The sequence below is a fragment of the Thunnus albacares genome, chromosome 5, assembly GCF_914725855.1.
Source record: "Thunnus albacares chromosome 5, fThuAlb1.1, whole genome shotgun sequence".
Taxonomy (NCBI): domain Eukaryota; kingdom Metazoa; phylum Chordata; class Actinopteri; order Scombriformes; family Scombridae; genus Thunnus; species Thunnus albacares.
In genome coordinates this window covers 24981501-24996330 of record NC_058110.1, presented here as the reverse complement: position 1 = coordinate 24996330, position 14830 = coordinate 24981501, and the positions used below count along the sequence as shown (strand labels likewise).

Genomic DNA, 14830 nt, shown 5'->3' with positions numbered 1-14830 from the left:
AGACGGTGCTTTCACTCACATTTCCATTTATCATTTACAGTGAGTACGGCTTTGCTGAGAAAGTGGTGGAGGGCATGTCTGTTAAGATCAACTCCATCACCATCAAGGTGCAGTCTCGTGCCTTCCACGCCTCCTTCGAGCTCTGGCAGCTACAAGGCAACAGCCTCAACCCCAAATGGCAGCGCAGTGACCTCCGCTACACTCGTGTTACCGACCCAAAGAGAGGAGAGGTACCGTGCTGCACACCCATCCAGCTTTATCACTGTTCTGTCTGGAAGTCCTATGTGACGCCGGGCAACAGAAACAGTGTGTGCTCATTACGCCTGCAATAAATCATTTAATCAAGCCAATTGTGGTCCGTATTAGCTGCAGGGGCTCTATATTGAGATGAACAACCTTTCAAAATTAGATCTTGATATCCATTTAAAGGGAAATGTGACTGTTGCTTTTTTTGGTCTTTGTGGGTCATTGGCTATGCCACACCAATCATTCTCCATTGATTCCAAGTGTAGGAACATGATGTGCTTGTTTGTCTCATAGTGTTTTTGTTGGTGTTTTATCATAACCGGATGATACAGTGTATTTATTCTCTCTCTCAGGTGTTGACATTCAAAGAAATTAACTGGCAGAGTCTACGAATCGAAGCAGACGCCATTGAGAGTGACGACCAAGACCTCGGTAGCACCCCGTTACGTCTCATCACTAACCAGGGACGCATTCGCATCGCCCTAAAACGCAGAGTAAGACTTTTTTTTTCTGCCATTCATTTACTGTTCTGTCATGGAATTGGTCACAAACTTGAACTCATCTAAATTGCAAATGATTTGTCACAAGTCTTTAATTCTTCATTGTTCTATCTAGATAAAGGACTGTAATGTGCTGGCATCCAAGCTGCTTTTCATTCTGGACGACCTGTTGTGGGTACTGACGGACTCTCAGCTCAAAGCCATCATCCATTACGCCAAATCTCTTAGCGAGGCCATGGAGAAGTCTGCTCAGCAGAGGAAGAGCATGGCTGCTGAATCCTTGCAGGTCCTTCAATACCTACTTCCTGTTTACTGATGTTTTAAATGAAACCCAATGTAAAGAAAAACATACTTTAAATGTTGTAACTACAGACTCCATACATTCAATTAAAAATCAACATCATCTGAGCTTAATTCATCTGAAGTCATGTTGCTAATAACATAAACAATATCATTGTTATATTCAAGTGTCCAGTGAGCCATGAAAGTGAGCCAGCTTGCACGATAACAGGACGCTGAAACTGAAGTATGCAAATGGCATTCAGCCACCATCCGTTTTATCATTTATAGCTGATCTTTTCCTACTTGACACGTCAAAAGGTCCAACATGAGACAAAGTAAATATTTAAAACAACAAACTGAAAACTCTGACTAATATACCTCAGAGGCTTTTTGTGTTTCTGTTGTTCATCTGGTTTGCAGTTTCATTATGACAACACACAGCAGTTAGTGTTGTGTCATAAATTCAAAATAAGTTGCTACAGGACTATTTCTGGATATGTTTCACATATATTACAGGTCAAGCTTGTTTTTGTATCATTTATGTTGCAAGATTTTTTTTTCCTTTTTTTGTTGAACTTTTTCCTCTTCTGTATTTTAGACCGCCCCTCCATCTCCTGGCCTCCAGAACCTTTGGACAGAGCCCCCACCCGCTCCTACCGGCACCCCCAGCAACATGAGTCAATACTTTGATCTCTTCGACGTAAAGGAATCTTCTTACCACACCTTCATATCCCGCTTGGACTTACACGTATGCAACGACAGCTCTTCAATGGATGATGGTTAGTTGGATTAACTGTAACTCACCGTGTGCTTAAAAATGATCAGCTTGTAGTTTTTATTGTCTTGTAACTTGTAAACCAAGATTGTGTGCTCAAAGTGGTCCGTTGTGAAGCATTTTAAGGATAATTACTGTGAAGCTGTTTTTTTTTAATATTTATCATGTGATATTGCATAGATGAGACTCCCCCACCGGGCTTGCAGGGTGCCATGCAGCTGACCTTCAGGAAGCTGGGTTTTGACTACTATCCCGTCCACAGACCCGGTGAGTGTGATGTATGGCTCTCTCACCGTATTTAAACTGCAGTTAACCCCCGAGGCTCTGCACTGCACCCACTGAAACCACAGCATTCATTCAGGACTAACTGTTAGGAGGATTACTATTCAAGCAGACTAATGGCCTGGGAGAGCGTGCCCAGTGCCATTATTCTTTGTGGAATTCCTGAAGTGCAGAATGTAGAAGAGCAGAGTCGCCCCTGGAGCTGATTATAGTCAACAAAACAAGGCCTGGAAAAAGAAAGCTTTTATTTAGGTTTTATGGTTGATCAAGAAGTGAAACGTGTTCATATTTACACAGTATTTATATACAACCACACAGTATATGCACAAATGTATGAATACTGGCTTTGAGGTATTCAAACTCTGTAGCTTTGCCACATTTTAGTGTGTTAAAGACTTAAATTTAAATGAATTCAAGAGGTTGCATCCTAATTATTGTAACTAGATACAAGGAGTACCCGCACACTAAATCAGAGCTCCGTTTTCTTTATTTGCAACATTTTGACCAACTACAGGTCTTCCTCCTACTCCTCGTATCTAGTTAATTTGTTTTTGTATCCAGCACCCTACCCCACTGAGGTTTTGTGGATGTGCACACGACTACTTTGTTTCATCCTAATTAATTTGCCATCAATTTCCACATGATGGACCATGAGAACAAACGAAAGACCTTACAAATTTACAAAGTTTTAAATTACAGAAATATCTCACTTACTCAGTATGCATTTAGAGTTTTTAGCTTTGCAGTTTTAATTTTGTACCTTTGTGGTTTTCTTTAGAGGCAATCTTTGTTCTATGTTGTATTTACCTTTTTTGTTTGTTTGTTTTTCTTTTCTTTTATACCTAATTTCAATTTTTAAATTACTTTTAAGCCTACAGTTAGAATCAGATTACATACAAGGAATTTGTCTGGGTGTTTTTGTGGTGTGTAGCAGTCAAAAATACACACAAAATTAAGAAATCTTAAGAAGAAAAATGGAAAGTATAAAATATATTCTGGTGAGAGAATCACAGATTCAATTTTAAATATTAAGTAGAAGAGATTGAGATTATTGTACAGGATACATTATTTATTATAATAGTAATACAAGTCGGTTGATGAAACCATGTACGACCGTAGATCACCGTGGGGGGGTATGGCGGGGAGGGTAGAGTCTGTGTCAGTGGGGACTGAGGTTTTGGTCTTTACAGACCTCAGCCTCTTGCTGGAGGGGAGCATTTCAAAAAGTTCATGTCCGGGGTGGGAGGGGTCAGCCATGATCTTTCCTGCTCGCCTCGGTGTCCTGGAGGCGTGCAGGTCCTGGAGGGACAGCAGATTGCAGCCAATCAGCACCGTGGATGATATGCTGCAGTCTGCTTTTGTCCTTGACAGTCGCAGCAGCGTACCAGATGGTGATGGAGGAGGAGAGGATGGACTTAGTGATGGAGGTGTAGAAGTGCACCATCATTGACTTTGGCAAGTAGAACTTCAGCTGCCGCAGGAAATACAAGTTTTTTTGGGGGACGGGGATGATGATGGATGTCTTGAAGCAGGGTGGTACGTGGCATGTCTCCAGTGAGGTGTTAAAAATGTCTGTGAACACCGGAGACAGCTGGTCAGCACAGCGCTTCAGGGTGGAGGGAGAGACAGACACAGACAATGATTGCTAGATTGTAAGTGCTTTTTTATACTGCTCTTATACAGCTGATGGATGTCGACACTGGGAACGCCACAGTGGAGCTATGGAGGCTCAGGCCCAGTGGGCTGGAAAACTGCTGCAGGAGTACCAGAGGAGAGCAGAGGCTTCTGGGTTCCCTGGGCCACATACCGAGGGGCCAAACAAGGACTGCCCTGCAAAGACAGTTCAAGGTATGAATGCAGAATTAATGTTAAGTTCTGTCTTGTTGTAAGATTTTTTTTCTTTCCAGATTTTTAAACAAAGATGAAATTCTATAGATGCGGTAAAGCAAAAAAATTCAATCTTGAAATTGGAAATAGTAGTTTGCGACAACAATTGCAACGCATGGTCAACTTACTAGCTTTATCCGTAGCTTTCAACTGTGTCATTTTGGATTAATTGTCATTGAGATAGTTATATCTATAGTTAACTTTTGAGCCAACATGAATGAAGTCTGAAAAGTGCTTAAAGAGCCTACATGTCAACAGGTCTATCTCAATGTCAACTGAGCAAACCCCATCTGCTGATGTGATAGAAATTAAAGCTCCAGAAAAAGCTATCAAGTGGACCAGAGTTGTTGTGAGATTATATAGAGATACTCAGAAGTCAGCAAAACAACGAAGATGCAATGAACGACACAATTAAAAAAAAACTAAAATAAATCACGTTTACCTTATTTACTATATCTGTTACACAGTCATGAAACTTAAAGCTATGACACCATCCACCATATTATACCAATCAACATATGACTCAGGAACAGTAACATTTTTATGATAAGAAAGACACAAATCCTAATCTGTAAAACATCAGTGTCACGATCTAGCAATGAAGCAGACTCGCTCATGCAGAAGATTGTAATTTTATCTTTTTACAAATGGTTTCCTCTCCCTTGTTCATACTTTAGATGGACAGTCTAGTCCCAAGTCAAGCACCTCTGACAAAGAGCAAACATCCAGCAGGAACTCTTTGACAGCTCCTTCAGGGTCGTCACTGAAGAGGCTGCGATCAAGCTGTGTGGTGGTCAGGATGGATGACGTGGACATTCACCAGGCAAGCTTTAATCATCAACTGATTTGATTTACCTGCTCTAACAGAAGCCTGAAGTCTTCAATAAATGAAGGGAGGGACTTCTGTTCCTCAGTGGAAGCAGTCAGGCAGGAAGTCTACAATTTTAGCACTGACAAAACATTGCAAGTTTTGTACTATTTTATAATCACCATAGTTAACAGAGATTGTTTTAATATACAGGACAACTCCTGTCCTATAATCTCTTAAAGAAATGACACAAAAAATGATATTCCTAGATGTTACCACCAGCTCCCTGATGTGGACTGCATGCACGACGTGACTGTTTGCAGTTTTTACAGTGGCAAAGACAATTATAGACCCTGAAGAATGCTTGTGTAAAGAAAAGTTGGTACTTTTCGTTGATTAAAGGTTTTCTGTGACAACAGTGTGCCTAAAAATACTTTTTACACTAAATATAGGTACAGATGAGTCTTCATTCAAAAAGATGGAAATCATGACTTAGTCACAACGTTACTGACCACAGGCATTATTATCAAGATGGACCCTAAGTGACAAACACGGTTATTTTTAAAGGTATACTATGCAGGATTTGTCAGTTGGTGTTTGTAAACACACAGCAGTCAAAGTTGGCCCCTCCTCCTGAGTGAGTGAGTGAGAGAGAGAGAGCAGCGGTGATTGAGTGAGCTAGAGAATGAATGAAGAGAGTGAGTGGTATAGTATACGTAAAGAGTTAAAAATCATGTAAATTATTTGCTCTTTTTCAAAAACACTTGCAGTTAGCTCAAACAGGAAAAAGGCGTGTCAGATTAGCAGCCTTGGAGGCATCTGCTTGACAGGCTTTACAGAAGGAACAAAAGTCTCTTTCAGACCAGCCATCTGATATATTTCATATCAGATGGCCGGTCGATATACTGATGTGATGACGTGTAAATTGTTTGGCATCAAACTGCCCCCAGGGTAACTGTAGCAAAAGAGGATATACAATATACTTCTGTCATAATCGCTGTGCTCAAAACCACAGCCTTGTTCTGTAGAAAGTAAAAGTTGGTTTTACTTTTTGTATGTTTAAGCAAAATGATTCCTGAAGTCAGTGAAATAACTTATTATGCCCTTCATCATAGACTGAGAACCCCCTGCTATTTCTAATCACGCTGTCTCTGGTTCTACATTTTCACTTTGGACATGTCACACTCTTCATCCTAAGCAAATGAAGAACCTTTTCAGTGTTATTTTAAGTTTAAGATACTTGTAGTTCCTCTTTCAGAGGAAGAGACACCCAAAGAGACACCCATTGGAAATTACGTACATTCCTGGGTCTCCCCCTTCGTTTTGTGGCAGGAAGTCTTGATGTTGATGATGACTCAGACAGCACACTCAACTTTTGTTGAGTAATTGAGTCCATTTATTTTGCTTTATGTAATGTCTCAAACAGTTAAATGACACACTGAATTATATTTCCATCATTGTCCTAACCTCTTCACTTCCACATTCAGGTGTCTACAAGGGGCCGTCAAAACAAGAAGACCCAGTCTTTGTTGTCCTGTAACCGTAAAGTTCTGCGTTTGCCAGACAACGTACCAGCTGTTCATCTGCAGTTTACTGAATACTACTTTCCTGACAACCCCAGTTTATCAGGTATCATGCAACTTGATTTAACTTTGTTTTTTTTGTTATCTTTTTGTTTATTATTCAAGATGAGATTCGTAAGAGAAATGTATATCCAGTTTACTCATATATTGTACTTTAAGGTTTGTATAACAGTCTTGTTAAATTTAAACCTAACTTACTAGCAACCTCATACATAATATTTTTAATTTCCTGTAAAACTGGAATTTTTTTTTTTGGTTGTTGTTATTATAAACCAGCCTGTAATTTCTTGTATCAGCGTCTCTTGCCTTTTTTCCTTCTTCCAGTGCCCACCTCAAACCTGTATGCCCAGGTAAACGGCCTACAGCTGTGTGTGGACCCAGCCAGTGTGTTATGGATCAATCTGTTCTCCAGGGGTCTTCTGCACACTCTGGACCAGGTCAAAGCTTTCTACCATTTGCAAGATAGCAGCAAGGCTGAAGAGCATGTAGACATTCGTATGGATGCATCTCAGCTCAAGGTGAATACACAACTTTTTTTAACATGTTAATGGTGTATTTGTGTAGCTCATGCGCTCTCTCATCAGCATGTTGCAATTTATACAAAAGCCTGAAAATTTCTGTTTATGACGATTTTTTGTTACTTTCTATAGCTTATAATTCCCTTGGATTCTTCCATATTGGACCATCCGGAGCGTCCACAGTCCCTCTCTGTTACTGTACCCCAGATGGTTCTCAGCAACACACGTCACTGCCCTCATGGCTCCAGAGCTGACCTCAACAGTACCTATGACAAGTTTACCAGCTGCTCATTCTTCCAGCCCACACCACCTTGCCCATACCCCAGAGACCAGAGTGCCTTCTGCCCGATTCCCTCCACCTTCCTCCAGTACGCTCAAGAGACGGAGCCTCAACCTCTGGACAGAAAGCGCCTACGGTCCCAGGACGTCTGGTCTCTCAGCCTGTCCCGTGTGACCCTAGGTTTTGATGGAGCTCGGCGACTCCCTAAAGGCAGAACCCAACCTTTTGTTGAGCCCTTTGCCATGTCTGTGTGGCTGTGCCAGCCCTCTGCCTTTAAATGTGGTTCATTGTCTTCCCCCTCTGACCCCAGCAGAGCCCACCAGCCCTCTTCACAGCAGGAGCCTCAGCAAGAAGACACTACGCTTGCCTCTGTCCACTTCCTGGCCCATGCCATCACCCCAGTGAAGATGTGGCTCAACCACTACCAGTATGTTGCCCTGCTGAGGATGAAGGATGCCCTGGCTCGGTTGGGGGCAGAGTTGGGCCGGGATGTACGAGATGTTAAGGAGGCTCATGGCCAGAAGGCAAAACCTGCCACAGTTTGTCTTGCCCTTCTGGTGGACTCAATGGAACTGGGTCTCCTGTTGCCCCCAGTCTGCACAGAGCCAGAGGAAGAGGTCCCCCACACCCCAGAGACAGACAGCCCCAGCATAACAGACTCTGACATCTCCCCCACTCATCACACTGCAGATATGGAGGACAGCGGGTTAGAAAACGGCATCTCCTCCATCAATACAGTTGTCACTACATTTGATCAAGATGAACAAGATGGGGTAGTGGAGGAGGCATGTGAGGCTGTGGAGGAGGGGTTGGAGGGGGATGGTCCGACAGCACAGGAGGACACCCCTGTCCTCTCACCTCAGCTTTCACCTGGTCACTCCCCAGCCCTCTCCCGTGAACCATCCAACTTCAGCCTGGAGGGAGAGCTGTCGAGCGCCATTAACGTCACCAAGGATGTGACCAAAGACGCCATTAGTGCCTCGTTGGACTTGACCAAAGGGGCGTTTTCAATAACAAAAGACGCCTTCAGCATGCTGAGTCGTGGCTCAGGGATGAGCAAATTGTTCAGTGCACAGGCAAAGTAAGTGTTAGAAGAAGAAGTACTTTATTGATCCCCGTGGGGAAATTGATCCTCTGCATTTGACCCATCTTATACACACAATAGGAGCATTGGGCAGCGCTCAGGGACCAACTCCAGCTCTGCTAGTGCTCTCCTGCTGGGCTGTTGGCAACATGCTGTGCACCACATGCTTTTACTGGCTGTCCCTTAACAGCTCTGTTTGTGTGTGTGTGTGTATGTGTGTGCGTGCATTCATAGGGAACAGGTCCAACGTTCAGAAGAGTTCTCCCCCTCTCTGGCTGCCAGCCTGCGGCACCAGTCCATGAAGCAATCACCTTCCCAGCATTCCTTTGACAGTGCTATCTTGGATGGCAGCCTGCCTGATGAAAATCTCTCAGTGGACAGTGATGCCAGCGACAATTTTGTTGTTATCATGGATTCAGGTGCTTAAAATACTTCCAAGTTTCCAAAGTAATTTCTCTGAATAACAAAGGTGACATCTGCTGTAATTCGGTATCATGTTTCCAGAGTCAGGTATGGAGTCCATGCGTCTCAACAGCAATCTTGCGGGCAGCCGAGGCAGCCCAGCCCCAGGGACAGACGGAGGTTCATCAGCTGACCTCAGCAGCTCCCTGTCCCAAAGTACCGAGGACGTGTCTCAGGATGTGGTGGGTTTATATGCTCAAGTAACTTTTGTCTTTTATGGGTAGATTGAATTTGTCAGTGGAGTTAAATGATTTTTCTCTGGACGTATAATTAAAATCTTGTCCTCAGTAATTCTAACGATAAATGTAAACCTTCATTTCAAATATAAATGTACAGTGGTTTGAATGTGACCTGCTGTTTATTGTGATTATCTTGTGTTGTGCTGTTGTTACAGTCCTCAGTATTGTTGCTGATCGTGAGGGGAACAGCCTGTACCGTGGAAGTAAAGGGAGAAGACCAAATTGTAGCTGTAGAAGCCCAGAATCTGAGCCCTGTACAAATGGGCAATGTCAGGGTATCTGACCTGCTGGCTGGTCTCATACAAGGTAACCTGGATTATTGTTGCCACGCTGAACATTTTCCTATCACCAAACTCTTGGAAAAATAATTTCAGACATCTACCCATCAGTGCCACAGCTCTAATCATATGGAGCACTGTTTTTTTATTGTCGGTTTGCTAATGATGTTATAGAAAAGCCTATATTTAGAGTAGTTTGTGTTGTGGATAGGCTTTAGAAAAAGGGCAAAAGAAATGTTAATAAATTCTGGTCTAATGGTCTCCATAGTCATCTTGAAGTTCAGTTAAGAGTACCCATGTGTTAACATAATGATCTCTGTACAATCTTAAAATACAAGCAAGAAATAGCCCAGATATCATCTAAAATATTGACTAATGTTAATCTCAGCAGTCAAAAGAAAACAAATCATCACATGCGTTGAGGATTAGCCCCAGTGATGGTGCAGAGAGTTGGACAGTGTAGTGACAACAATGGGATAAGCACTTTATGTACTTTAAAATGCCCTGAACAAAATAACTACATGTATACTTATTACAGTGTCCCATTAACCTGAGTGAATAACTTAATATATATAACACGACTAAGAGTCTATAGCCATGTTAGCAGCTCTGTGAGGCTGGACTTTCACAGCGGTGCTTTGAGCTAAATATGAAATTAAATTTTAAGCTGACAATGATGCTAAGATGAAGAGTGAAAGGATCACCAAAGTTATTACAATGTACCCCCTGAGGGGGACATGAACGTCTGTACCAAATTTAATGCCAATTCTTGCAGTAGTCGAGACATTTCCCTTAAAACCAAAAATGTGAACCTCATGGTGACGTGAGAAGAAAAGTCAGGGGATCAACAAAGTCGTTAGGATTCATCTTCTGGAAGCCATGAATGTCTGTCCCAAATGTTATGCCAATCCATCAAGAAGATGTTGAGATATTTCACAGGATAGGTGAAAACTAGTAAAAATAGTTGCTGAGGACTAAAGTGGTGAACCGACCGGGCGACATTGCCATCCACAGAAAAAAAGAGTCTCATTTAATCATAGAATGAAAAGCATGCAGGGATCATTTGCAGTGTTAAGTGCCCACATGACTTACAAATGTACCTTCTCCTTTGTTTTTGCAGCTCCAGGTGGGCCGGTCCAGAAGCAGGACAGACAGGGTAGCAGGGGCTCTCCGGCAGTGCGCATGCGAGCAGAAATGGGTCCATCTGCAGCCCGACACTCTGCTATGGCTGAGTCTTTGGGCTTCCTGGATATGAGAGTACAAGACTGCCAGGCGGAGCTGTTAGCCTCCACGGTAGCAAACATTGGGCCTTTTCTGGAAGATGAATTCAGTGTTGATGGTCAGCCAATGAAGTTACACATGAGCAACGTCACTATCACTATGAAGGTAGGTTGATGATACTGTCTGGATGACTGGAACAATATGAAGTAAAGGTCTACATTTGGTATCAACGCACTTTGAATTTGCTCATTATAAGATGTTAGAAAATGCATTTTACATGATCATGATTTTAGAGTAAAAACTTAAAACATAGATTGAATGTCTTCTTTTTCCCACAAATCTGACTTTTGAGGAAAATGCACCAAATTGAAATGTTGTAGACCTTGACTTTTGGACAGACTGTAATCTGGGTAGCCAGTGTTGAGGTATGTGGTTAATTATCAGCATCCCTTCTTGTGTTTTTATTTTTAGGATGATAGCCCCAAAATCTACCCTACAGCTCCTCAACCTGTCCCATCCACATTCGTTGTAGACCAGCTGCTTCTCGAGCGCAGTGACGATGGCATCATGAGGCTCAAAGGTGGGCGTGAAAAAAAAAAAAAGAAGTATTGTGTGTACAGTCAACCAGCAGGTTCATAAACTGTGAAACCACAAATCCTCAAGCTTACAGCATGAACTGTCACAACTTTACAGAAAGATGAACAGAAAGTGATCTTCACTCTTTCATTTCTGATTGCAGCTGAAGGTACAGACCCTAAAGCCTCAGCAGGTGTTCCTGTGGCTGAACCAGACAACCCAAACAGTTCCTGCTCTGTTCAACAGCAAAGAGAGGTAGGACAGACCTAGTACAACCATATACTTACCAACCATATACTTAAGCTGAAGGATATAAATGTGTCTGCAGCCTATTTCTAGGATTTTAGAAACACTGAAGTTATGAGTTCTATATTTGGTTTTTTGGGATGTTTTGAAGAATGTTTTTTCTTTTTTTGCCTGGTTTGGTTGGAAAAATTCAGTGGTGTTACAGTTCAATCATTTCCAGACACATTTCACTTGAACGTTTTTTATATACAGTACCAGTCAAAAGTTTGGACACACTTTGTCATTCAAGTGAATGGGAAAGTGTGTCCAGACTTTTTACTGGTACAGTAAACATTACAGAACATTGACATAAAAAATGGAAACAAAGAAATTCGGCCCCTTAAAACAATGTTGATGATGAAATATTATGGAGTGTGTTCAGTTCATCTCATTTTATTTATCAAATTGTGCATCTATGACCATTTTCTTTCAGTCACACCAAAAAAACCCCATGATTGTGTAAGTAATGTAGTCAGTGATTATTATCTTGTAGACTGTTTACTCATCCAAATTTCCCCCAAAATTGAAAGTTAGTCATAGTTTCAGGTTGAAAACCTTTCACATCCTCCAAACTACTGAGGAACTCGGCGGTAGAGCTATGGCTTTGTCTGTTGGGGATCCACAAAATAGAAGGACGTCTTTGTTTAGTTTTAATACTGTGCTTATCAGTTTGTCATTAGTCAAGTGTTAAATCAAGATAATGCTTGCAAACAAATGTAGTAGCCATCAAAATAATATATTAACCATGAGGCTATGTATAGCTCTGTATTATAATACTATAACAGGGCTTAAAGTCTTTTGTTTTCTTATATTTTTATTGCTGTGGTGAAGATTAAAACCCGAGCTGAATTAATCAGTCAGTCTTGAACACAGGTGTAACACTGGTATCCTGCTACTTGTCAGCTCTAAGATAGACAAGGCAGAGATTTGTTTAAGTAAACAGGATTGTATAATGGTTTTGTAATCACGCCTGTTGCCGTCAGTCAGAATCTGATACCCACGCACTTGGTGTGTAGCACCTAGCCAAAGCATGCAGCATTAGCTGTAGCTGGAACTAACCACTCCAATAATCTTGCCATTTTACAGAGACAAACCCTGGAGTCCAAGCTCTCTGATGCCCAGGTCGCCCTCACCCACGCCCTCAGTGACAGAGATCGCCTCCTTCTGGAGGTCAGGAAGTATGACCCCACGTTTACTCTCTGAGCCATTCTGTCTTTGACCTCTGAACCTCTCACTCCTCCTGCTGAGGAACAGCGACGGGATGTGTCAGGCTGAATGTCACCAACCAGCAAGACTCATTCAAAACATGTCCGGACAACGGACGTGTTTGGAAAAGAAGATGAATCCAAGTTGTGGCTTTGGATCACTTCCTACTTGCTATAACTGTTGATTAGATTACAAAAGAGCCCCTACAACAATTACTAAAAGGGGAACCTGATAAACTAACTTATAGGTACATTACTGGTACGACTTTTATCTGGCAGTCTAGATATCCTTCACTACTGTACTAAACACAAATTATTCATGTTATTTCTCATCCAAATCAGTGTGTACGGTAAAGTCATTGTGTGGTTTCAGTGTTTGTCACAAAGCATGCAAGGGTAAATATCATTAAGCTTTAATTCTCTCCAGTTAATTGTTTGTGTTACAGAAATGTCACGTTGAGCACATGCCAAAACCTCCTTTTCACATGCACTGACACTGCCAGACAGCTGCTAGTCCATCAGTTGCTCGTAAAAAAATACAAACAAAAAAAAACAAAACAAAACCCAACTTCCTGTCAAGCATGCTTTGTGAAGAGTGCTAATTTACACTTAGCACATTTACAAATAGACAGTCATAAAGCTAAATAGACTTAGTAATGTAGATTACCTCTGTTAGGTGTAAAATACAATTGATCCATGTGTTTCTTTTCATTTAAAAGTATTATACAACTATTATCAGCTGTTACTTGTTAATATGTGTTGTGAAATGTAGGGAAAACAATGCACTTTTTTTTTTTTTTTTTTTTTAAAGCAGAGCTATACTGCTTTTACGGAGAGACGGATGCCTCTCAACGTCCACCTCGGTTGCTTCATCACCGGGGTCGGAACGGTTACACACTCTTAGCAAGTTCTCACCATTCTCAAAAAGCGGGTTAAATCATTCCCCAGTATTTAATTATTCTTTGAGTTGTGAAATGTTGATCATGATTCTTTTGTACTGTGAAACAATGCGCTCTGCGGTTGAATGTCCATTCAAGACGACACGCCTTTCGACCTCTCCCGGCGGCTCCGACCGGAGAGCAGGTCGCACTGTAGCTTCAGTGTTGTAATTGGGTTAGTGTTTTTACTCTTAACTCTCTGGTCTAAAGAGGTTTGAGATTATAGCTGCTGCCAGAGTTGTAATACTTGATCTCCTTAAAACTTGTTTTGTAGCTTGCCAGGAAACAACTCAGAGTAGTGTTATTATTATTACCTCTGTACTCAGACATCATAAAGTTCATTCTTGATGTTTTATTTATTTGCATTTGTCAAAACATGTTTTTTTTTTTGTTAGGCCTGAGTTACAATACAGTGTACTGAAGCCATATCAATCAAAGACAAATGACATTTTAAAAAGTTGTGGTACTGACAATGCATGTGCACACAGTGTGTCATGTCAATTACCAAATTCACTACTAAACAACCCTATATTTTTCAGTATATTCAATCCTGATCTGCTGCAGGTTTTATCTATCAGGCCAGTTGCCAATCTAAATTTTTTGTCACTTTCTTTTTTTCCAAGCACAAATCTGTTACATGTATGGATTCAAACAGTGATGGGTTTGTTCATCAAAAAGACAATAACAGTGTAACATTCATGTTTATGAATGCTTTCTCTGTCAGCTATGTTTTATTAACAAATGTTCTGTTGTTTAATCTGCGGTTTAGCATTTTGCCTTTTGGAGGTACGCTTATCCATTTTTGTGGTTGCAAAACTGATAAAGCTACTAACCTTTCATTTCCATTCACCATTGTCTCAGCGTACACGGGTGACCTCTGGTGGCTGTGACCTGCCAGAGCACTTCCCCATTCAGAGTATTTATTTTTTTCTTTCTTTTTTTTTTTTTAAATCTTTGGTTGCCTTGCAAGCTATGAATGATAGATTTGCATTCTTGTGGAGGAATGTAAAATATTTAAGCAATAGAAAGACAGCTTTGGTTTAACCAAAAAACACGACAACGAACGGTAACACTACACATTTTTGATGTGGAATGCTATTATTATTTGGATGACTAATATCAAAAACAAATGATTCACCTGTCCATCAGGTTTCTATGTTTTCCCCTCAACTGCATGCGCACTCAACTCATCCTCAATCTGTCAGTGTAATAAAGCAGAGAGATACTGCCCTTTAACCTCAGTATCACTTATAGTTGTGATCTTTTTCTCAGCTTTTTGATGTTTATGTAGACAAAAAAAAAAAAAAATACAGTGGTACGAAACTGAACATCCCATGCTGGATGCAACATGTAGCTGTTACGTTTGTCTGGTCTCCATCCA

The 14830-nt window shown here is 41.3% G+C and overlaps 1 protein-coding gene across 2 annotated transcripts in view; it reads left to right on the top strand.

Moving 5' to 3' along the window:
- The window catches only part of uhrf1bp1 (UHRF1 binding protein 1), a 39090-nt gene extending 25124 nt beyond the window's left edge, over window positions 1-13966 (top strand). For both annotated transcript variants that reach the window (XM_044351024.1, XM_044351023.1), the window contains exons 5-21: window positions 41-230; window positions 600-740; window positions 862-1032; window positions 1627-1807; window positions 1984-2070; window positions 3769-3933; window positions 4650-4795; window positions 6268-6409; window positions 6688-6881; window positions 7014-8242; window positions 8480-8664; window positions 8750-8889; window positions 9102-9252; window positions 10345-10610; window positions 10917-11025; window positions 11185-11276; window positions 12393-13966. In XM_044351024.1, the coding sequence (XP_044206959.1) occupies window positions 41-230; window positions 600-740; window positions 862-1032; window positions 1627-1807; window positions 1984-2070; window positions 3769-3933; window positions 4650-4795; window positions 6268-6409; window positions 6688-6881; window positions 7014-8242; window positions 8480-8664; window positions 8750-8889; window positions 9102-9252; window positions 10345-10610; window positions 10917-11025; window positions 11185-11276; window positions 12393-12509 (3706 nt within the window). In that variant the 3' untranslated portion in view covers window positions 12510-13966. The remainder of the gene's footprint in view (window positions 1-40; window positions 231-599; window positions 741-861; window positions 1033-1626; window positions 1808-1983; window positions 2071-3768; window positions 3934-4649; window positions 4796-6267; window positions 6410-6687; window positions 6882-7013; window positions 8243-8479; window positions 8665-8749; window positions 8890-9101; window positions 9253-10344; window positions 10611-10916; window positions 11026-11184; window positions 11277-12392) is intronic.
- The last annotated feature ends 864 nt before the right edge of the window (window positions 13967-14830 follow it).